Consider the following 25,098-nt stretch of genomic DNA (forward strand, 5'->3'; position numbering starts at 1 on the left):
AATATATTTTACATGTATCAAAAAATTATGGTTAAAAATCATTTAAATGATTATTTGCCATGACAAAATAATTTAAATGTTTTATTTTCCCCCCTAAAAAGTACCTACAATTTTCCGGATGCATCATTATGCCCATAAGACCTCTAATAATAACAGCAGTATATTGACTCATGCAGATGAAAAGTCCATAGGTAATCCTGGTTTTGGAAGAAGCTTCCACTGGCATTTCATACACTGTCTTACCTCTTGTGATACTGACTTCTCTGAGTTCCATGTGGCAGCTTTTCACTCAGGCACACATAACTCTATCACCTCCAGATTCACATCCTCACACTACACTGTACAGAGTAAGAGAGAGTCTCTTCTGGTGAGCTAGTGTGGAAAAGGAAAGCAGTTTCTCTTTCTCAGAAGACCAAGCTCAGTACAGTTGCCTGGTCATCTCTCAATCAGTGTCTGGGAACAGGTAGAATGAGTGGGTCCACACCTGAATTCACTTCATTTAAAACTACATGGCTCAAGATAGGAAAGCACTGTTGCCCATTAGGAAACTTGGGTAAATTTCACAAACAAAGGGGAGTGCAAGAATGGACAGCAAATAAGTGTCTACTATATCAACCACAGCTATATAGATTATTTCATATTAACAATTGTTATGCTTCCTCACTTTTCAGAGAAAACCAAGATGAAAAGGCAATTCTGTAGTCTCTAATTCAATGAGCAAAATGAACAATGTAACATGCTTTTGACTTGACTAATAAAGGTCCCAGGTTGATGAATCCACACCCCCTGCCTTTTAATTTCATTGGGGAGAACAGAGAAGGCAGAGATGGTCCCATGACATATCAGAGGCCATCTTATGTAGTATTAAGAACAAAGGTTGTATTTGAGTCCTTTAGAACTTGGTGAAAATCCTGCTGGAAAGTTATCATTTAAACTATGCAGATACTAAATCATTTTTTGGGGTAGACATTGTACTAAATTCATATCAATCACATACAAATAGCCTATCCAACAAATCAATGTATTTAATTATTTGTTGGAGATTATTTATTTTATTGGAACCATTGACTTTCCACAGGATCACTGTCAATATTCTTTGGTGACTATTATCCATTCAAGACAGAAACATCCTTACTTTTCCTTTCCTTAGTCAGTCAACAATTGATTCTGTCTGTAGATTTCTTTTCTGTCTTCCCTTTATCTCCAATGCTATTTCTTTACCCTGAACCCCATTTCTCTTATGGACACTGTAATGGTTTCCTGACCAGTCCTCCTGCCTCTATCTTTAACCTCTTCTAATTTCCCTCCTAAAACACCATCAGAGTCAAATTTATAATATGATATTCTTGTCTCCATGACTACTGTTTCGCAAGGTGAAGCTCTTCAGGATGAGATACAAGATTTTACCTCTCCAGGCTCATTTCTCACCAATGGTTACTGTCACTTTTTTGGCAATTTCATGCAATGCTATTGTGCATACCATGAATATTCTGATATATTCTTTAAATACTCATGAATTTAAGGTATATGTCATAGTGTGTATTGCTAGTTAGTAGGATATGCACATCTTCACCTTTATGAGATTCTTCCAAATTGTATACAAAGTGGTGGTACTGATGGTACTCCTGCCAGAAGAATTAGTTAAGACTTCCTGTTGACTACAACCTTAACAAAATTTACCATTGTTTGACTTTTTAAAATTTTATAAATCTAGTGGGTATCTCTAATTTGGATGAAAGCAATTCGAAAGAATCCAAATTTGAAGGCTTAGACTATTGTTGATTGTGATAATAAAGCAAGAGGTATGTATATTTAAACTAGTGCTTCTCTACTTTAAGATACCGACAAATTACTTTGGCTTCTTGGTGCAATGCAGAATCTGACTCACTAGGTCAGGAAAAGGGCTCAAGATTTTGTATTTCTAATACAATTCCAGATCGAGACCAATTACGCAAGGTATGAGACCAAAGATAGGGTAGTATATTTCCTAACTCAAGACAGACACTATATCAACAATAATCTTTAATTTGATCTTATTTAAGAAGATAGTCTTAAATTGGAAGAAATAGTCTTTCAAAACCCATTTCCCTCCATCTCCACTGTCATCTTAATCTGAGTCACTCTTACTATCTCTTTTTTAGATTGTTGTAATAATAGCCTCCAAAACGTTTTTTGTTGTTGTTTTTGGGTTTTTGTTGTGGTGGTTGTTTTTTGCCTCTTGCCTTGCTACCTCTTATTCATCCTCCACACTTCAGCACTAAAATAAATCCTTCAAAAACTATAGTCAACTGCTTAAATTTTTCAGTAAATAAAATACAAATTGTCTCTGGGGCCTGTATAAACTGACCTAGCCTCTGCGACCTCCCTCCACAATGAGGAGACCTAGTGAATTTCTTTCAAATGGCCTTCTTCTCAAGCCTTTGTTCATGCCAGTCCTTTTGCTAAACCTTTTTCCCTGGCTTTCCCCATTCATCCTTTAGGATTAAGTTTTAGATTACTTCCTCTTAGACTTCCCTCAACCCCGGATTAGTCAGATGCATCATATTCCCTTTTAGTATTTACTGCTCATTGTTACTTAACTGTCTTTCGTGCTCAGCTGTAAGCTCAGTGAGACAGGAGCCATGCTTATCTTTTTCTTTGCCTGTGGCCAGTGCCTGGCACATTGGCTGGCACCTAGTAGACACTTCAATCAACTTTTGTTCTAAATTCATCCATTAACATACAGAATATGATATCTCTTTTCTAGAACACATGCTGATTATATATTTTGTCAATAGATTCCTTCCATTAAAAGTACATAGCATGACTGACTAGACCACAGCTTTCAACTTGGTAATATTTTATCTGGAAACCTTGATATGTTATAATTTAATTATAATTTGATATTCATTCAGCCAAGAAATAATTAAGTACCAGTTAGTTTGTAATGAATGAATAAATAAGTGCTAGGTTCCAGGGGAAATAAACATTGAAAGAAAAATTGAAGACTAAACAAATAATGGAGATTAAAGTCACATAAACAAATAATAGCCATGAAACTGGTATAAACAGGGCACTAAAGCAGAAAAGAGACACATATAATTTAGCTTCTGTAGTTGAGTTGAGAAAAGCTTTTCCAAGGAAGCTAGTGTCATAGAGGATAAGTAAAAATTTGCCAGATGGAAAGTCACTTTCAGTGAAAGGAATAGTGAGCAAAAGCACGCTTGAAAGAGAACTATGTACACAGATGTTACATAATTGTAGAAGCTGATGCTGGGAAGGTAGATGAGACTTCAGAGTAAGGGCCTGTTGTCCAGGTAGGGTATGCACAGCTCAGTAGAAATAAGAACATGTAAAAGATACATAAAAGCAGCAGAAGGGCATAATCAGAGGAACATGCAAGACCATAAGCAGGGAGATCAGTGAATAGTGCAAGCAAAGAATGAGAAGAGGGAACACAGTGCAATGGGAAAGGAGGTAAATGATAAAATAGTGTCAAGGACAGGATGTGGGGGGCAATATTAGTAGTCATTATCTCTGGCTGAGTGAGATTCTTGATTGCCAAGGTCACTAAAACAAAAAACAAGCCATCTAAATTAGGACTGATAGAAAGTAATACTTATCAAAGTGGGGGATGAGAAAAATGGTCAAGCAATGGGTCTAAAAATGATCAGTCCTGGCCACATTCTAATTCGAATGAATACCTTTGTATTTTACATAGTCCATAGCTTGCTTTAAAACTTTTTCCCACAAATATCCTAACAGAGATACACTCTTAGAGAAACTCAGAAGTTTCAGTGACAGCAAAAAGAAAAGTAGAAACACTGTCTACTGAGGACCCAGAAAGAAAAAAATCTACTCAGGGTTAATTTTATTGGTAAATTGTAAAAGTGAAAAGTAAGTGGTGGGAATAGATAAGGGAACATGGTTGGAGTCATAGGGACAATCAAAAGGCATTTAAGAAACAGATATAGAATAATTCTGGTAGGTATTCTGCAAGTATCTTTCAGGTTTTCAACACCAATCACATTGAAGAGCTACACCCAATGATTTAATAAGTTGATTGTACTCCAAGTGCATATCAACTTAAGTGAACTGAAGAATTGGATCTACAAGTTAGGATTTATTCCAAAATATTGTTTTCCCATTGCTTTAATTCCCACTGTTCAACTTTGTTGGGTAATTAATATTGCGAGCTCTCCTTTTTCTTAACTCCCATCCATAATGTAACTTTCAAATAATTTAAATATTTGGGATACTTAATAATATAATAAGCAGTCTATTCTTTTTATTTTAATCTTTATTGATTTGAGAGAAAGAAAGCAATATGGATTTGTTGCATTTATCAGCTGACCCTTGACCCTTGTATGTGCCTGGACCGGGCATTGAACTGGCAACCTCAGGGCATCAGGACAACACTCCAACCCAGCTACCCAGCCAGGGAAAGTACTCTGCTCTTAATTTTAAAATGCTGAGTTGAACACTCTGCATTAAATTTTTTTCAATCAAGTTAAATTTCTCTATTAATGAGTTAGTGAACTTCAGAGATAAAAATAAAATGTATACACTATATAGCCTCTCCATTCCTACAAATATTAGATATAAATAAAAGTCATCATAAAATGAACTTGGACTTACTAGTAAAGTTGCACATTCTTAATGTTGCAACTGCTGTCAGTACTGGCTTCCCAGCTCTCTTTACACTTTGAGTAGTATAAGAAACTTGCCATTTTCACTAGGAACAGTAAAGCTCAAGTAACACAACAATTAAAGTTTTGATTTTGTAGTTCAACTTTAAAGTTTCACACTACCCCCACCTCATCACTTCTCTACATCCTTCACCTTGAAAGAAAGAGCACAAACCTGGGGATTGTTAAAAAGTAAAAATTAAATCTATAATGTTATTTGAACTCAAAAAGTGTTGTAGTTTGTAAAGTTGACAAGGTCCTTTTACTTTTTAATGCTTCCCCAAGTGCTTGTCAATTATATAAAGTTGTGAATAATGAATGGCATAAAACGCAGTTCCAAAGTATTTTTGTATTTTTTAGGGACTATATTACATGTTAAAACATTACATACTAGAGTAAAACAAACAAAAAATATAGAACTACTTTTTCCCACTAACTAGTCCTTAGCGGGAACATATGAAATCTTGCTCCCTAGCATATGTCATCAGTTTAGCTCAAATTAACCCTTATAAAAATAAAAATAGTCCTTAGCTTTGCCTAGAATTTTCGTACAGCTGATGTTAGCTTTTTTTTTTAATGTTCTGACTAGTATCTTACCGTATGCATTCACTAGAGTGCTCCTGTATGATTTCTATCCAGATCTACTCAGAATATAGGATAGGGCAGCACAAGCCGCTGATGCCTTTGTGGTTAGTATAAATACCTTTCATCCTGCTTATGAGAGAATTAAGGGGATGGATTAGTGAAAATTCCAGTTAACTAAGGGTTTAAGTATGTACCTCCAAATAATGTACCCAGAATTCCCCTCCCTCATTTCCTCGAGATCTTCAAGTTAATCAAAGAGGCTGATGTAGAGTTACAAGCTACTTCCCAAATTGCCTGGAAGAAACAATTTTTTCTATAATTTCTAAAAGTTGGAATAAAAAATAGTTTGGCTCTCTCTTCAATAACTTCAACTAAGTCAAATTTGCTTTCTTTTTCCCCGAAGATTATGGTGTCAAAGCAGGAAAGTGAGATTCTTTGTAAGTGTAAATGTATGGTGCTAATATAAGCTGATTTTATTAGTTCCTGTTTTAAGTTGTTAATAAAAGTGTAACAAAATTTATATTTCAAATTTCCACTTGATAATATAAGGCATCTTTTACTACATTTTCAATTGATACTTATAATTTGCACACTATACATAAATTGGGAGATTAAAAATGTTTTAAGACCTGGACGGGTGGCTTAGCTGGAGCATCATACTGGAAACCAAAAGGTTGCAGGTTCAATTCCGCCAGGGCACATGCCTAGGTTGTAGGTTTAATCCCAGGCCGTGGTGGGTATGGGAGACAACCAATCACTCTTTCTTTCACATTGATGTCTCTCTTTCCCTTCCTCTCGCTCTCTCTAAAACCAATAAAAACATATCCTAGGGTGAGGATTACAGAAAAAAGTTTCAAATCATCTGTGTGTAAATGTACACTATATAAAGAAAAAAGAAAATATTGAATGTCAACTATAATTGAAAAAATATTTTTAATGGTAAAAAAAGAAAAAAAAGAAGAGGGAAGGAAGAAACAAAAGCTTACTTTTTCTTCTGTCTTTGTACAAGAAAACTTCAAAATGTTTCTTTTTAAAAGATATTGAGCTGAGTTTTGAATTGGGATTTTCAAAAAGAAAAAAATATGATCATATGTTTTATGAGACATCACCCTGGCAGTGTAGCTCAGTTGGTTAGAGTATCCTCCCCACACCAAGGTTGAGTTCAATCTTTAGTCAGGGCACGTACCAGAATCAACCAATGAATGCAAAACCAAGTGGAACAACAAATCAACGCTTCTCTCTCTCCCCCTTTCTCTCTCTCTCTCTCTCTCTCTCTCTCAAATCAATCAATAAAAAAAATTATTTTATGTGAAATCACTTGTTTTAATAAAATATATTTTATGTGGCATATGAACCACAAGGTGGTGCTATAATTCCATGCTGGTACTAATGTTTTAGAAGTTAATTGGTAATTGTTATTTTAAACTCTTGATTTTTAAAAATATATATTTTTATTGCTTTCAGAGAGGAAAGGAGGAGAGAGAGATAGAAACATCAATGATGAGAGAGACTCACTGATCTACTGCCTCCTGCACACCCCACACTAGGGATGGAGCCTGCAACACCCGCACGTGTCCTAACTGAGAATTGAACCGTGCCCTCCTAGTTCACAGGTTGATGCTCAACCTCTGAGCAACACTGGCCAGGCTAAACTTGATTTTTAAAATTATTTTGTAATTTAAAATATAAAGCTAATTGGATTTGCCCTAGAAATATTTACTGAAACTCTTCTAATAGCAAGGTTTTATGCTAACTTCAAAAGCTCATAATTTTAAGTCTAATGACTAAACATATATTAGAATATTAAAAATGCTTTCTTAAAAGTTATTTCTACTTAGAATTTTAACTTTATGTTAATGTTAAATATGTGACAAATTTCAAAGTACACACATATAATATAAACAGATGGGTAAATAATATACAATCAGATGAACTAAGTAATAATAATATTCTCTTTTTCCTCTCAAATAATGGAATCAATTTTCTTGAAGTATACCCAGGATGATTATTGCATTTTTATTTATAAAGTTAAAAAATAATATTTTATTTAGTAACCTAAAATTTATTTTTTCTCTTAACTTTATCTAAAACTTTTTCTCTCTTCAGAAAAATGTATTACTTCCCATCACTTAAAAAAAACAAAAATACCTCACTGTGTATCTTGTAATACTGGACGGCCACCATCTGTGTCTGTGCTGCTGGTCTTAAAATGTGTTACAGAATAGAGCACTAAAATCCTCAACACATTTTTCACAGTTAACTTTCCGACCTGCTTCTAAATCTGAAAGAGGAATCATGCCCTTACTTTCTCAATGGTAACTGAAAATGTGTTGCTGCTTTTTCACTGAGCATGAAATTGTTGTAGTTTTGTTTTATTTCATTTTCAATGAGCATTTTTAACTTTTCATTACAACATATTCATCAGTACAGATGGCAAAATGGTATGTATGAAAGCCTCTTGGGTACAATATGCAAGTTCCAGTTGGAGTGTTTCCAACAGGATGTAAGCTATGGTCCTGAAACCTGTAGTTTTAAAAACATATTACTTAGCACACTGCCAACAAATGTCAACACAAAAATACAGTGCTGTAATGAGTTCACTCTGTAAAATAAGTGTACTGGCACCTAAGTTTTCCTAGGAAAAGTAAAACAAAGTAAAAGCATATAATCATACCACAAAAATACTTAAGTATTTATTCAATATTGTATGAAAAAGCTCATATACCAAATGGAATTAAAATTCTTAACAAAAATACTGCAGTATATTAAAATTTATAGGGAATTCTTAAAATATACAACATATACAGTAGCCAAAGTCCTGGAAAAGTTCATGTAGAAAAATTCTATAGTGAGTGATTTGAACCTTTCAGTAACTCTGCAGTTTCTTCAAACCTGAAAAAATAAGTAATACATTAAGTAAATAAATATCACAATGAGGCATAGGTTTTAAGTTGCTAAAATTATGCATTTAAGCTAAAATAAATTTTAACATTTCTCTTTTTTACAAGTATAGTTACTATTAATAAGTATACTATGGTCAGAAGGGAGGAATAACAATTGGAGTCAATTATTTCTGGGAGCATAAGCTATTTCAGTACTTCTCAAATTTCAAGAAATACAGTTTTTTAAATAGTAGGCTACCTAATAACTTAAATATAATTTCATATTTCCTTTCAACTGCACTTTGGATACAAGTATCATTTTTACTATTACCTTACCAATAACTTTCTGAAAAACACTAGCAATACTTAATGCTTAAAATGTCTCCAAACCACCCATCTACACATATCATTTAACATTTTGATAAATAAGTTATCAAAATTAGGTAATCCTCTTGATTAACTATCAACCAAAAATATTCCTGCACTCTTTAATCTACAATTAATTCCATTAACAATGTTTTATATCACTTGTTGGAAACCAAAACAGTGACTCATCTCACAAACACATAACTGTAGGAGGATTTATTATCCACTTGAGTCCTGAAGGAAATTCCACACCTGATTGAGAGACCTTTAAGGTTTGAAACACATATGCACATTCTACATATACTGTAATCCAATACAATTCCCTACAGAGAAATGAATTTCTGTTACCCCTTTCTGTTACTTACATTTTTTTCATCCTTTCCATTTTCTGGATTGTTGTTTCCTTTAATTTAAAAAGCAACAAATTTAGGCAATTTCTCAAAATAAACCATCATCAAAGATGGACTGTGAATATATAAAACACAGACTAAAACATTGCATTAAGTACTGTTTACTTATCACAAAGAATTTTTATGAGAGATTAAGATTTGCATGGTTTCACTATTTTTCTTGCCAATGGCATCTACAACTAAACCTAATGCTTGCTTGTTCTCCTGACCCTCGAAACTAAATCATCTAAGCAAGCTGCCAGTTTTTCTTACCTCTGAAATCTCTTTCAGACCACAGTAATTAAGAGTTGAGGTTCTGGGAGTTGAGTCTCTAGATGTTGTTCTATAACAGGAAGTCAGAGGAATACCTACTTCCTTCTCTTTGCATCTGTTATCTGTGGAGAAATCAATTTTTCAGGTTATCTTTTCCTTTCACAGTGGAGTCAAATATCTAAAAATTTTATTTATATGTGAAAGAAAAATAAACATCTCTATATATAAAAGGCTAATATGCAAAGTGTTCCTTCAGGAGTTGGATTGCTTGCTATAACGTGCACTGACCACCAGGAGGCAGCTTAGAACATGGCGGGTAACCAGTGGCAGCAGGGCACTGGGGAAGCGAGGGAAGGAGAAGACAGGGAGGTGGGCGGAACTGCGTGGTGGCAGTGCGCAGGTGGTGAGGAAAGGAGGAGGCAGGGAGGCGGGCAACCTGATCAGCCTTGATCACCGGCCAGGCCTAGAGACCCTACCCGTGCACAAATTTTGTGCACGGGACCTCAAGTTTTATTTATTTATTTATTTTTTTAAATATATTTTATTGATTTTTTACAGAGAGGAAGGGAGAAAGATAGAGAGTTAGAAACATCGATGAGAGAGAAACATCGATCAACTGCCTCCTGCATATCCCCCACTGGGGATGTGCCCACAACCCAGGTACATGCCCTTGACCGGAATCGAACCTGGGACCCCTCAGTCCGCAGGCTGACGCTCTATCCACCGAGCCAAACCGGTTTCGGCAAGGGACCTCTAGTTTTAATATAAAATGGTTGCTAGTATGCAGATGAGTTTTTAATATTCTTCTAAGATAATGACCTACACATAAAGACCTAAATGTTAAAAATTGGCCAATAATTACAAAAGGCAATATTACCTCTGTCACGATAAAAATCAATTGAATAATAGGCAAGTTAATTTATTTTTAAATATAAGCTACTAAATCATGGCAAATCCTCCCTACAATGGAATTACAGATCATCACAGATAAGACATGTTCCTGTCAAATCAATCAACAGGCTTGAGTACCATTCTGCTGCAAAAACAAGGCCAAAAAAAAATTAAATAGTTTTATTAGAAGCCTATACAGGCAACCTCAATTAGGGAATAAAGTATTACCACATGAGGACTGAAACAATTAAAAAGACTTTTACTTTCATCTTTCACAGAGCAGTGTCTTCTATTTTTCTTGCCGATTCCTCTGCTTACTCATCAGCATGAATTTGGACAAAATGCCCAGTCCAAGATTAACATTATTTGATACTGGAGTCCCGGTGCACAAAATTCGTGCACTGGGGGGGGGGTGTCCCTCAGTCCCACCTGCACCCTCTCCAATCTGGGACCCCTCGAGGGATGTCCAACTGCCCATTTAGGCCCACCAGGATTGGGCCTAAATGGGCAGTCGGACATCCCTCTCACAATCCAGGACTGCTGGCTCCCAACTGCTTGCCTGTCTGCCTGCCTGATTGCCCTTAACCGCTTCTGCCTGCCAGCCTGATCACCCCCTAACCACTCCCCTGCCGGCCTGATCGATGCCTAACTGCTCCCCTGCTGGCCTGATTGCCCCTAACTGCCCTCCCCTACCAGCCTGGTCACCCCTAACTGCCCTCCCTGCTGGCCTGGTCACCCCTAACTGTCCTTTCCTGCAGGCCTGGTAACCCCCAACTGCCCTCCCCTGCTGGCCCAGTCACCCCTAACTGCCTTCCCCTGCTGGCCTGGTCACCCCTAACTGCCCTCCCTTGCCAGCCTGGTTTCCCCCACTGCCCTTCCCTGCAGGCCCGGAACCCCTAACTGCCTTCCCTTGCCAGCCTGGTCACCCCCAACTGCCCTCCCCTGCAGGCCTGGGTCCCCCCAACTGTCCTCCCCTGCAGGCCTGATTGGCCCCAACTGCCCTCACTTTCAGGTCTGGTCCCTCCCAACTGCCCTCCCATGCTGGTCATCTTGTGGCAGCCATCTTGTGGGTTGGAGTGATGGTCAATTTGCATATTACTTTTTTAGTAGATAGGACTAGAGGCCCAGCACGCAAAATCGCACAAAACCCAGACCCGCCCTGTGCAAGCCGAGGGACCCCAGACCCGCCCTGCACGAGCTGCGGACCCCGCCTCTGCTGCACCAGCCCAGTGTGAGCCCTGCCTCGCCACGCGAGCTCCATGCACCTCCTGGTGACCAGTTGTCATGACCACAGGCCTTTATGATATAGACTAGAGGCCCAGTGCACAAAATTCGTGCATGGGGGGGATCCCTCAGCCCGACCTGCAATGATGCCAGCGTCCCTGGCCCTGGCCTCCAGCCCGAGGCCCCTCCCCTCCCTCCGCGCAGCGGGGCGGGGACGCTGGGCTCGTGTTGCTGGGGCAACACCTCCAGCGTCCCACCTTGGCCACTATGGGTACCGCCATCTTTGTCGCAGAGTAACAGTTAATTTACATATTACTCTTTTATTAGATAGGATATTATCCCTGGTGTCCTAATTCCAAATTTCCAAGGGAGACAAAATGATTTGGCTCAACACCTTTTGTACTGGTATTCCTTAGATCAAGTATCTATTATTGATCTAGTTATTTGAGCTCAGGTCAAGGTCACATGGCACAATGTTGAAGACTAACTACATCCCACTTTTAGCAGGCTGTATGCTGTTTACAGGTTACTGACAAATGCATTTAATTCTCTTGCACATATTATCACATATGCAAAGCGACTACTTAAGTATAAATTAGAAACTTGGAGATACACTTTTATTATTCTATTAGAGGCCCGGTGCACAAAATTCCTGCACTCGGGGGTGGGGCCCCTCAGCCCAGTCTGTGCCCTCTCACAGTCCAGGGGCCCCGCAATCAATAGCCCCAAAGAGGTAGGCCCTGCCCACCCGGCCAGGGCTTCGCAATGGATCACCCCCACAGAGGGAGGCCTTGCCCACCTGCCGCAGCACTGCCATAGGGTAGTCTGGGCCTCCCTCTTTGGAGCAATCATGGAGCCCCCCTACTTATCGATCGCCCCACCAGCCAGTGGCCTGGGCCCCCCTCTGCAGGACAATCATGGGGTGATGGCCAGGCCCCTGACCAATCGCACCCGCCTTAGCTGGCCTGGCACCAGTGGGTGTCATAGCATGGTTGTCCAGAAGGTCGTCCAAACGGTCATTCTGCTGTTCGGTCGTTCGGTCGATTTGCATATTACACTTTTATTATTATAGATAGCACTTAGCAAGTAAAGGGATACAAAATCTCTAAAAGTTTGCAATTCTGTACATTAAAATTTATTCAATCACTATGTCACATAAGATATGTAAGCTGGCTTCTTTAGCAATCCTTGGCTTCAGTAGTCTGTAAGTTTATGTTTTCTTTGTTCCTAAGAGCTTTGCAGTTTCTAAAATATAAGGCTTGGGAATATTAAAATTACCAGACACATATTAAAATTATTTTTCTAAACTGTTGATCAAGAGACCTTTAAGGTTTGAAACACATATGCACATTTTATATATACTATAATCCAATACAATGCTATACTGCCAATAATACTACTACCATAAGAACTTACCAAGTTTCAGAATATTCCTGCTACTACCAGAAGCACAGTCTTCATTCATTTCATCATAGTAAAAATAGTTATCATTCTGGAATAATATAGTTTAGTATTTAGAATGAAATGAAAAGAAAAATGTTCTTATTTTACATTATTACTGCTAAGCATAAAATATAAAGTTGACATGATAAATATTTAAATATTTAAGTATTTTATTTATAAAGCAATATATAAATATTCCTAAGAATAAGAAATATTTTAAATGTTGGAATCAGATAGTAACCTTCTTGAATCTACTAACTTTACTTTTTAGGAAGGATAGACTAGGACCAGAAATTAAGATCCTGAGTAAACCAAGAAAAAATTTCTCAGATTAGATGAAGCAATGGCAAATTTGGTGACTGTCTCTATTTACAATTTGATTAAAGTAAATGAGTAAGAAAAGGAAGTTCTAATTTCAATTGTTCCTCCCCTGGCAACTTTTTCTTGTAAAAAATAGGCCATTTGTACTATGACAGGATATGAAATAATTTCAAGCTTTTTAAAAACAAAAGCAAACATTATTTTACCTTATTTTAAAATACTTTAAGTACTAATAGCTCTAAAAGCTCAAGGGGTAGGTTTATCAAATTATCTTATTTGATGTAGAGAAAAACAACAGCCATGACAATGGCAATAAAACAGGCCATGTCTAAATAGGACTTCATTCCCACCAAACATTTCCCATTATCCAAATATTCTCTTATTTAGCATTTCCAAAGGAATAAACACAATAATAAATAAATAAAAATACACTGTATCTGAGATATTCTATAAATACTAAGGAAAGAAAATACCTTTTTGGACAAAAGCAATTCTGTTTCAAGAAGAGTGACACGACTTATTAGATTGGTCCAGGTTTTTTCATCAACCATCACTTTTCCTTTCATTTTTTCTTCTAAAGAATTTAATCTGCACTCTATCTGAGTCAGTTTCTTAAGCTTTTCTTGGCATTCAGCAAGCAGAGTCTGTAGTACAGTAAGCTCAGGATTAGCTTTTATATCCTAAAATATTAAAAATAATATTACACAAACTGAAATTCCTTTAAAAGTCAACACATTGCCATTTCCATTGTGATATCTATAAAAATAAAAGGGTAATATGCTAATTATCCCAGACATCATTCCAGATGTCCTTCCTGATGAAGCCGGGGCCTGGGGAGAGCCAGCCCAGGTCCCAGGTGCCTGCCGGCGGCCAGAGAAGGGAAGCCTGGGTCCTGGGTGCCAGAGGGAAGCCAGTGCTGGCAGCCGGGGGCAGGAAGGCCTACTCTTGCACGAGTTTTCGTGCATCAGGCCTCTAGTATATATATATATGTATGTATGTATGTGTGTGTGTGTGTGTATACACACACACACACACACACACATACACACACATATATAAATATTGATTTCAGAAAGGAAGGGAGGAGAGGGAGAGAGAGAGGAATATCCTATCTAATAAAAGACAAAAAGGGTAATTAAACATACCTCCGCTATGCTTCCCATTGGCTAATCAGGGCGATATGCAAATTAACTGCCAACAACGCGGCTAGCAGCCACGCAGCTGAAATGAGCAGGAGGTTTGCTTGCTCCAGTGATGGAGGAAGCCAAGGTTCCCCACCTGCTGCGGCCTGGATCTGAGCCCAAAAGCAACAATGTTTCAATTACAGAAGTTAACCAAACCCAAGATACCTGCTTTCAGCCAGCCACGGCCTCAGAGCTGGGAACGCCAGTGATGGCAACAATGTTTCAATTATAGAAGGTAAATAAATCCCAGGGGAAAAAAAGAAAAGAAGAAAAGGAGAGGCTGGGAGCTTCAGTTCCGGCCAGCCTGAAAACGGCCCTCAGCCCCTCACCCAGACTGGCCAGGCACCCCAGTGGGGACTCCCACCCTAAAGGGTGTGTGCCCAGCCTGAAAACAGCCATCAGCCCCTCATCCAGGCTGGCCAGGCACCCAAGCGGGACCCCCATTCTGATCCGGGGCACCCTTCAGGGCAAACCAGCCGGCCCCCACCCATGCACCAGGCCTCTATCCTATATAGTAAAAGGGTAATATGCAAACTGACCCTAACAGCAGAAGGACTGGGAATGACTGGTCACTATGACACACACTGACCACCAGGGGGCAGACGCTCAATACAGGAGCTGCCCTCTGGTGGTCAATCGCTCCCACATGGGGGAGCTCTGTTCAGCCACAGCCAGGCTGATGGCTGCCAGTACAGCGGTGGTGGTGGGAGCCTCTCCTGCCTCCTCAGCAGCGCTAAGGATGTCTGACTGCAGCTTAGGTCTGCTCCCCGCTGGAAAGTGGACATCCCCCGAGGGCTGTCGGGCTGCCAGAGGGATGTCTGACTGCCATCTTAGGCCCAATCCCCCAGGGAGCAGGCCTAAGCCAGCAGGTGGTCATTCCCTGAGGGGTCCCAGACTGCGAGAGGGCACAGGCCAGGCTGAGGGCCCCCGCCACCCCCAGTGCAAAAACTTTTGTGCACCGGGCCTCTAGTCAATGATGAGAGAGAATCATTGATTGGCTGTCTCCTGTACACTTCCTACTGGAGATGGAGCCCACAACCCAAGCATGTGCCTTGACTGAGACTCAAACCTTGACCTCCTGATTCATAGGCTGATGCTCAACCACTGAGCCATGCTGGCTGGGCCTATTGTGTTATTTCAATAGTTACAATAGAGCTTGAGAGTTAAGGCAATAGAACTTGAGATTTAAGACTGTTACCTCTGGAGGCAGACTACTTGGACAGTCTACCATGTATCACCTTGATGCTTCAATTTACTTATTAAAAAAAAGTTCCCACTTTATATGGTTCTTGTGAAGATTAAATAAGTTACTTTTCATAAGGCTCTTTTGAACAACAGTGGGTAGTACAATATAACTGTCACTACCAAGCTTCTTGTAACCACACTTAGCACCCAGCACAAAGCTACGAGGAAATGACCAAGAAATGGCAGTGCATTGAAACTGTTTAGTTTGCTATGGGAAATAAGCCTAACGACCATCTGGCAGTTTTATTAATGCCAACTGTATACAGATGTAGAGACGGCACAAGACAGAGAAGACAGAAAAAAGAGTTTTAGCAGAAGCAGTAGAGATTAGTCACTATACTAGGATCTGTGGCAATACTATAATGGAAAAGGTACTCTTAGAGAAAAGAGAAAAAGACATGAAGGGCCCAAAACAGAAAATGAAAAGGCAGTAGTGCACCAGTTTTTTCCATTCATCAATATAGGGAATAGGCGATAGAGAATCTTCATCGTACAAAGCAGTATATCTCTTTATCTCATTAAACTAAATTCCTTGAAGAGATGTACCATGTCTTCATCATCTCTGCATTACCCATAACATCTAAACATAAGCAGTAAATAATATGCCACGTTAAATTCAGTAAGTCTTACTGAGTCTTAAGTAATTGGTAACAAGGATAATGTGCCATGATAAATAATTCAAAGGGCCAGAGATATTCCAAAGTTAGGCACTGAAGTAATCATATACATTGGAATAAGAAATATTGGCATCTGCTAAAAACATCCCAAATTCTTACTTGTTGCTCAGACTTGATTTCAGGGATCTTTTCTTCAGAAGTCTTTATTTCAGTATCCTTTAAGTCATTCACAGCACATGCTTCACTCACATCTGTCGTTGTACTTAATGTACTGTCAGAAATGCTCACACCATCTTCATTGTAGAGGTGACGGATCACCACAGCTTTCTTCTGCCCAGAGAAAGCTATGTCAGAGCTGCTTCAGTGTTTCCCTCACACACAGCCACTTTGCAAAAGAACATCTTATCTTCCCTTTCAGATTTATAAAAGCTTAAATTACCACATATAATGTGTACATAAAACATTAATTAAGCTATTATTTTATGAGTGGTGATGAAATTGTGGTTATGATATTTTAAAGCATTCTTATATTTATATATTAGAATATTGAAATATTTCTTCAACAATGTCAGCTTTTGTTTCAAACTGTTTCAGGTTTTGGAGAAAGATGTTGGGAAAACTGGTTATAATAAAGATGAAACAAGATGAGCAAAGAGTTAATAAATTGCTGAAACTGGGAATGAGTACTTTTGTAAGTATTTGAAAGTTACTTTAAAAACAATTTCATCATAAAATAGGTTACCACATAATTCACGTAAATAATCAAGAACTGACTCTGTGAATAAGACGTCACAATTTTTTAAAAATTAAACAAACCACAAAATATCAGACATTTAGCTAATGATTTAAACTAAATAACAACAAAGGGAAAGTCCTGAGAGTAAGGACTTATTCAGCCACAGGTGCTGAGCAGGTAAGGGCAGGGAAGCTACCTATCAACAAAGAGAAGATATTCAAAACACTACCCCAAACCAGAGTATAGGTTTAGGAACTACCAATCATTGGATTCTTCACAATCCTGATAGAGAAATATGAACACAGATTAATAAAACCACATAACTTATAATGGCATGCTCTATTTATGTTCCCATGTTGTTACAGGAAGACTATATACATAATTAGGAGTAACTATCCATGAGCACATAATATAACCTTCCTAAATCACTGCTATTCTATCTAGGAAACAAGGCAGAAATAAGAATTAGAAATATAAAGAGAAAGTTTGTTCCATTCTACACTTCTACCCTCTTCCTTTTGGAATATTCCCCAGATAACATGATATGCATTGCTAACAAATCCTTACGGTATAATACCTAACTAGAATGTTTTAACCAGCTGCTAGCTAGAAAAGTGAGCTTGTACACTGGATTAGTTAGGTAGGTAGCTGTATTTTCCGACCTTTCCTGAAGTCATGAACCTGCCAGTGATATCAATGCCAACAGATTCTGCAGATGACTTCTCGCTGCTTGAACAAGGTTCTGACTTAACAAAATTGACTTTCTTTCTTTGTAGTGAGGAAGTCTAAAAAAAAAGTATTAAGATGTAAAAAGTTTTGTGTAAAAACATGATGTACTAGTATATTTAAATTCTATTATCATTTAAATTTTATATATAAAATATGACTGTCAAATAATGAGTCTAAATGCCATATATTTTGAAAACTAAGAAGTGATGAAAATGTACTGTTTTAACTGTTAGTTTAGGACCAGTAGCTCCAAGTTGCAAATGTGCAAACACAAGTGACTAGTATTTAAAGCAAACACCAGGTATTACAAGGTTACACAAATCTTTGAATAATGCAGGAATTATGCTATGTATTAATTTGCTGTCTAGGGTATTGATTTTATACATTAAAATACTCGCCACTCAGCCTAAGTTAAAATCTATAAGAAAATTACCTTATCAAGACCACTCAACTCCTTGTGCTTTTTCATCACACAATTCAAAATATCACAAATAATTTGGATTTTCCATTCTGCAAATCCACATTGGAGAAACTGCTTTTTCGTCAAGATTGGTTTATAATTAAATTGATCACGAAGAAGCTATGAAGAGGGAATAGATCAACAAAATACTGGGAACAATCTCTTTCAAAAATCTAAAATAATAAATGGTCACCTGGTTAGGGTGGCCTTTTATTTAAAAGGTATAAAGAGATTTATGACCAGGTAGCAGAGGTATCTAGGTAAAAACAGGTAGTGAGGGATGTACCAAAAATAGATGGCTGTCCAGAGAGATGGAGAAATAAACCCAATGATCCTAATAGGCACTAGAAATACTCCTTAGCTCACTCCATACCAGATAAGTCAGGAAACCATAGTTTTATGTGTTTATACTTCTTCCACTATATGATTTTTTAGACAAGTCAGTAGGCCTCTGAGTTTCAATTTCTCATTTGTAAAATGAGAGAAAAAGACCAGACCAGTAATTTCCAAAACCTACTCTTGAACCCTAAGATTTCTTGGAAGTGCCTCTTAGGCTTCCTCTTAGGCTTCCACAGAAGTTTTCTGGGTGAAAGATAAAGAAAGGGAAGATTAAACAGAGACTCTACACATAAAAGCTCCTATTTTATCAAATGCAACTTATTACTTAAAAAAGAAAAAATTTGATTTGATAAATGAGTTTTACCTTTTCTAAAAAAGCTTAAGAAAACTAGAGTACTTGAGCAAAAACTAATGATTATAAGTAGGGTTTTTAAAAAACTAAGTATGAGATTAAGTGCATAATACATAATACAAGTGTAAATACTAGGGTAGATATAAGACATGGTCCTAGACGACAAGGCACATAAAATCTCAGTCAAAGCTCTACAAACAACTAAATTAACTCATAATTCTATACATCACAAACTCTACTCAATAAAACCACATTTCTAACTTCTGCCAGCATACCCAATTTTACTAAAATTTGTTGTATAAATGGCAAATGATACCAATGACAAACGTTTACCAGTTGTCATATTTAACAGAGTATGAAACATAAAGCGAACTTCAATTACATCTTGATTGCAATAGGAATTATATTTAAATGTGGTAAATGCATATGAAAATACTGTCAACTATACATGCTGCATGTATTTAAGAAATTATTATAAAAACATTAATCTGAAAAAACCACTGATGACTTCTAAAACAATTATTTCATAAACTCAAACATACCTTATAGACGGTATCTATAAAGCGCAAATCATTCTTTGCTATGAGCTCTACATTGGATTCCATCAGAAGTTCTGCTACATAAGGGGAATATGAGGTAAGAGAATAGCTGATGATGGGCAAAGATGCTGCTAAATCTCCCTTAATCAAACTGTTTGGGGAGAAAAAAGAAAAAGATTTTTAATGAGCATAATTCCACAAAGTTGGAAAATCGGGGCAATATAAGAATTATTGTCAATAATTTATAACAATACTATAGCCATAATAAAGTGATGCAAAGACCCTTCATATTCTATCCCCAACACTAAATTAGTCTAGCCAAATTACTATGAAATTATTATTTTTTTTAATATATTTTATTGATTTTTTACAGAGAGGAAGGGAGAGAGATAGAGAGAGTTAGAAACATCGATGAGAGAGAAACACCGATCAGCCGCCTCCTGCACATCTCCTATTGGGGATGTGCCCGCAACCCAGGTACATGCCCCCGACCGGAATCGAACCCGGGACCCCTCAGTCCGCAGGCCAATGCTCTATCCACTGAGCCAAACCGGCTTTGGCACTATGAAATTATTACTCATTTGCTCAAACAATTATAATAGCTCTTTAATACCAATAGAAAATCTAGTACATTTGGTCTTAATGAAACAAACGTACCATCTTACGGAGCTCAAGTACACTGTATGCTCTTGCAAGCACTTGTTACCTTACCTCATATGCTTTTTACCACAAACTGCAAAGGTAAAATATTATGAATATGTTAGGTCAGAAAATTAGTCCCAAACTTTGAGAAGCAATCTCATCAAGTACTTATCTAGCCACAATTATGAAGCTAGACATCAGTTTTAGTTTCAAGAAAGCTGGAAAATTCACAAATATGTTCATATTAAACAACACACTCCTGAAAAATCAGTGGGTGAAAGAAATAGAGATCTCAAAAGAATATAGAGGTAAAGTGAATACAAACACAATCTACCAAAACTTAAGTATAAAATGCAGGAAATGCAATTCTAAGAGGAAAGTTTAAGTTATAGATGAGGAAAACAGGGTTGGGATGCTGTCACTAGTCTGATTAGTATCTTCCCCTTGTATTAGGCCCCTTTGAAATCTGTACCTTATTAGTTTATGCTAATTCCTCCAGTCTAGAAAGGTATCCCCCTTTTCTCTGCCTATTATTCATCCTCCATAAATCATTTGTCAGATACAGAGCCTTCCATGAAGCCATCCTCAATGTTCTGATCCGTATTTCTCTCCCGCAGAATGATTCCCTGGCTATTCAGTATCTGATGCCTCATGCCTGTCTTGTACTCTTGCCTAATTGTCTACACATATGAATCTCATTTTCTCCATGTGAAGTGATTTCACAGATTCTCCCACAACAAAGCACAGGAGAGGCCAGTTCAATTACTCAGTTATACTTGTTCAATTGAAGTAATAATGCACTTCTGTAAAACATTTGTTTTCCACAAGATTCAAGGGGTACATAAATCCCCCTATTCCCACCCCAACATTTTTAATAAGGCAGAGAGCAAGTATATGATGATAGCATTACAATTTTTCAGGACAAATATAAATTGTTTCTCTTTTATATTTATGGGTACAATAATATTTTACCCATGAGAAAACTGCTCTGGCAACCTTTTTTACCTGTACAACAGTTTTAAAAAGACATACACAAAAAATGCTTTTGAACAGCAAAATCTGTCCCATTTTATGCATGTTATGAATAGAAGACAGCCAGATCTGCATTTAACATCTCATATAAAACAACCTCAAAAATCCTGGTTATCTATTGTCTAAGAACTTTGATTAGAAACAGTAAGAAGAACAGGTATTATAAACTGGCACACCAAAACAAAAAACAGCAAACCACAAGAAAAAATTTTAAAATGGGAAAAAGTAGAAAGAACCAAAATACGTGTATCTGGGGCTGTGTGTGTATGTGAGGGTGGTAATCTGAAGCAGCAACAAGTAGCATTGCCTATCTCAACAGACCTTGCCAATATTACTGTATTATGAAACTAGAGGCCCGGTGCATGAAATTTGTGCATGGGAGGGAGGGGGTCCCCTCAGCCCAGCCTGCAACCCCTCCAATCTGGGACCCTCGGGGGATGTCCAACTGCCAGTCAGGGATCGGAACTAAACTGACAGTCGGACAGCACTCTCACAATCCAGGACCACTGGCTCCTAACTGCTCACCTGCCTGCCTGCCTGATCGCCCCTTACTGCCCCCCCTGCTGGCCTGGTCGCCCCCAACTGCACCCCCCCCCCGCCAGTCTGGTCACCCCACTGTCCCCCTCTACTGGCCTGGTCACCCCTCACTGCCCCCTTGCCGGCCTGGTCACCCCCAACTTCCCCCCCACCAACTGCGGGCCTGGTCACCCCCACAGCCTGCTGTTTGGTTCTTTGGTCGCCCCTAACTAACCCCTCTGCCAACCTGGTTGCCCTCAACTGACCCCACAACCGGCCTGGTCTCCCCACACAGCCTGCTGTTTGGTCATTTGGTCACCCCTCACTAACCCCCCTGCCAGCCTGGTGGCCCCACACAGCCTGCTGCTCAGTCATTTTGGTCACCCCTCATTAACTCCCCTGCCAGCCTGGTCGCCCCCAACTGACCCCATAACTGGCTTGGTTGCCCCACGCAGCCTGCTGCTCAGTCGTTTGGTTGCCCCTCACTGCCCCCCCCCCCCCAGCCTGGTCACCCACAACTGCCCTCTCTGTGGGCCTGGTCGCCCCATGCAGCCTACTGTTCGGTTGTTTGTTTGCCCCTCACTAACCCCCCAGCCGGCCTAGTCGCCCCATGGAGCCTGTTCAGTCATACGTTCGGTTGCAATGGTTGCTTAGGCTTTTATTATTGTAGATAATCTAAAAAATGATTGTTTTTAATGACACTCTTGGGTCAATAAGAAAACCAAATGTTTAAGCAATGTACTCAGAAGAAAGGAACATAATCAGTATCTTTTAAAATTATTCCTATACAAATGTCTTTAAAATGTTGATGGTAGTCCTAGCAGTTTGGCTCAGTGGATGGAGTGTTGGCCTGCGGACTGAAGGGTCCCAGGTTCAATTCCGGTCAAGGGCACATGCCTGGGTTGGGGGCTTGATCCCCAGTAGGGGGCATGCAGGAGCAGCCAATCAATGATTCTTTCTCATCATTGATGATTCTCTCTCTCCCTTCTTCTCTGAAATCAATAAAAATCTATTAAAATAAATTTTAAAAAATGTTGATGATTAAGGTGGTAAGAAGAAAACTTGGCTATCAAACTGGTTAAGTCCCGGCAAGACCAGACTGTAGAGATTTCCCTCTTTTGAATAACCAACCTATTGGTATATGCTATGGAAACATACTATGGAATACCTTCTGCTTCTCATATATAATACCTGTGACGATAGTCACTAGAGCTCAACTTTCTCCTTGCTCTCCTTACTCTCCTTTCATTTGCAGCCATTTCTTAGTGTTAACTCTCAGTATACATTCAGAACTTCTATTTTTATATATAAAGCCCATTACTCCAGAATTCTACTTAGTAGTTTGTTTAGCCAAGACTCACTCTACTACTTGACAATGTAGCTAATCTGGAGTTGTCCCTTGACACTCATTAAATAAATGTTTAATTAGCTTCTAATATGTGCCAGGCATCATTCTAGATAAGGGGATACTACAATGAACAAAACTAAGTACTAGCCCTGCCTAGTGTAGCTCAGTTGGTAGGGCATTGTCCCATGCACCCAAAGGCTGCCTGTTCAATTAATAGACAGGGCATAAGCCCACACTGCAGGCTCGATACCCAGTAGGGAGTGTGCAAAAAGCACATTCTCAATGTTTTCCTCTCACATTGATGCTTCTCTCTCTCTCTCTCTCTCTCTCTCTCTCTCTCTCTCTGTCTCTGTCTCTCTCTCTCTGTCTCCCTGAACTCCGACAAAAAAATATTTTCTAAAAAAACAACAAAAACTAAGTACTAGATATCAACTTACTTCCCAGAGGGGGAAATATCAATGAATATCCCAGGTAAGAATAGATGTATTAGGGCAGTGATGGCAAACCTATGACACGCGTGTCAGAGGTGACACGCAAACCCATTTTTTTGGTTGAGTTTTCTTTGTTAAATGGCATTTAGATACGTAAAATAAATGTCAAAAATATACATCTTTGTTTTACTATGGTTGCAAATATCAAAACATTTCTATATGTGACACGGCACCAGAGTTAAGTTAGAGTTTTTCAAAATGCTGAAACGCCGAGCTCAAAAGGTTCGCCATCACTGTATTAGGGGATAGAGGGTGACAGGAATACCGTATTAGATTGGCATGAATATAGAAGAAATGTATGTTGCTTTGCTACAACCTACAAAAGCAAGTCAGTCATATTGGGAAAGTGGAAACTAGCGCAAAATGTCCAAATGTGGGGTCTGTTATATCAGTTAGCTTAATAATCTTCACGCAAGGTATAAGTGGTCATAAGAAATCTATTAAGTAGAATCTTCCAAATAATAAAGAAATACTATCCAACTAGATGTGAGAGGGTGGTATGTCATATAACTAATGAATTCATTACATTTCTACGAGTTTAAAAGTTGTACAGAGACCATCCTATCTAATAAAAGAGAAAAATGGTAATTGGCGTACGACGATACCCTTTTCATTGGCTAATCAGGGCTATATGCAAATTAACTGCCAACTAAGATTGGCAGTTAACTGCCAACAAGATGGCGGTTAATTTGCATATGCAGGCACAATGCAGGGAGGCAAAAGGGAAAGCAGGAAGAAGCCCGCTGCCACTGACAGTGATCGGAAACCCAGGGGGGAGCTAAGAGCTGGGCGGCAGGGCAAAGGCGGCCCTGGGGCCGCCTTTGTCCTGCCCCCCAGCCATGATCGGAGAATCAGGCACCTTTGCTACCCTGGCCAGTGATAGCAGGAAGTAGGGGTGGAGCCAGCGATGGGAGCTGGGCATGGTCGAAGCTGGCAGTCCCGGGAGCTAGGGGTCCCTTGCCTGGGCCTAAAGCGAAGCCCACGATCGCGGGGCCGCTGCAGCTGTGGGTCCCCACTGCCTGGGCCGGACGCCTCAGCCAGAGGCGTTAGGCCTGGGCAGGGGCGGAGCCTGCAACCGCGGGGAGCTGGGGGTCCCCTGCCCAGGCCTGACACCTCTGCCGGAGGCCTCAGGCCTGGTCAAGGGGCCGATCCGGTGATTGGTGATCGGAGGGTGATGAGGGTCAACTCCTCTGGCCGAGGCGTCAGGCTTGGGCGGGGGGTGGAGCAAGCGATCAGAGGGAGATGGGGGTCCCCTGCCCAGGCATGATTCCTGAGCCAGAGGCGTCAGGCCTGGGCAAGGGGCCGATCCTGCGATTGGAGGGTGATGGGGGTCAACGCCTGAGGGCTCCCAGTATGTGAGAGGGGGCAGGCTGGGCTGAGGGACACTCCCCCCCCCCACACACACACACACACACACACCCAGTGCACGAATTTCGTGCACCGGGCCCCTAGTACCATATATGAATGTATATTTTGCTGCTACTTCTTTTTTTTTTTTTTTCTCAAAAAAATATATTTAAATATATTTTTATTGATTTCAGGGAAGAGGGAGAGAGAGATAGAAAAATCAATGATAAAAGAGAACCACTGACTGGCTGACTCCCGCATGCCCCTGACTGGAGACTGACCAGAATCGAACCCGGAGCCCTTCAGTCTGCAGGCTGAGGCTCTATCCACCAAACCAAACCAGCTAGGACTCAAAATATATTTTTATTGATTTCAGAGAGGAAGGGAGAAGGAGAGAGAAAAACATCAATGATGAGAGAAAATCATTGATCAGCTGCCTCCTGCACACCCCGCACTGGGGATAGAGCCCGCAACCCAGGC

General features: G+C 39.4%; 1 protein-coding gene across 7 annotated transcripts in view; it reads right to left on the reverse strand.

Annotated features, from left to right (window-relative positions):
* Window positions 1-3,833: 3,833 nt before the first annotated feature.
* Window positions 3,834-25,098, reverse strand: part of CEP44 (centrosomal protein 44) — a 31,049-nt gene continuing 9,784 nt past the window's right edge. For 3 of the 7 annotated variants that reach the window (XM_059697621.1, XM_059697624.1, XM_059697620.1), the window contains exons 3-11: window positions 19,246-19,393; window positions 17,986-18,132; window positions 17,486-17,608; window positions 16,247-16,417; window positions 13,515-13,721; window positions 12,694-12,769; window positions 9,163-9,284; window positions 8,866-8,903; window positions 3,834-8,144 (exon numbers count right to left, since the gene is read on the reverse strand). In XM_059697621.1, coding sequence (XP_059553604.1) covers window positions 8,096-8,144; window positions 8,866-8,903; window positions 9,163-9,284; window positions 12,694-12,769; window positions 13,515-13,721; window positions 16,247-16,417; window positions 17,486-17,608; window positions 17,986-18,132; window positions 19,246-19,393 — 1,081 coding nt within the window. In that variant the 3' untranslated portion in view covers window positions 3,834-8,095. The remainder of the gene's footprint in view (window positions 8,145-8,865; window positions 8,904-9,162; window positions 9,285-12,693; window positions 12,770-13,514; window positions 13,722-16,246; window positions 16,418-17,485; window positions 17,609-17,985; window positions 18,133-19,245; window positions 19,394-25,098) is intronic. The other 4 variants (XM_059697626.1, XM_059697622.1, XM_059697623.1 and 1 more) reach the window with 4 other exon arrangements.

Source organism: Myotis daubentonii, chromosome 5 (assembly GCF_963259705.1).
Source record: "Myotis daubentonii chromosome 5, mMyoDau2.1, whole genome shotgun sequence".
In the NCBI taxonomy this organism is placed as follows: Eukaryota; Metazoa; Chordata; class Mammalia; order Chiroptera; family Vespertilionidae; genus Myotis; species Myotis daubentonii.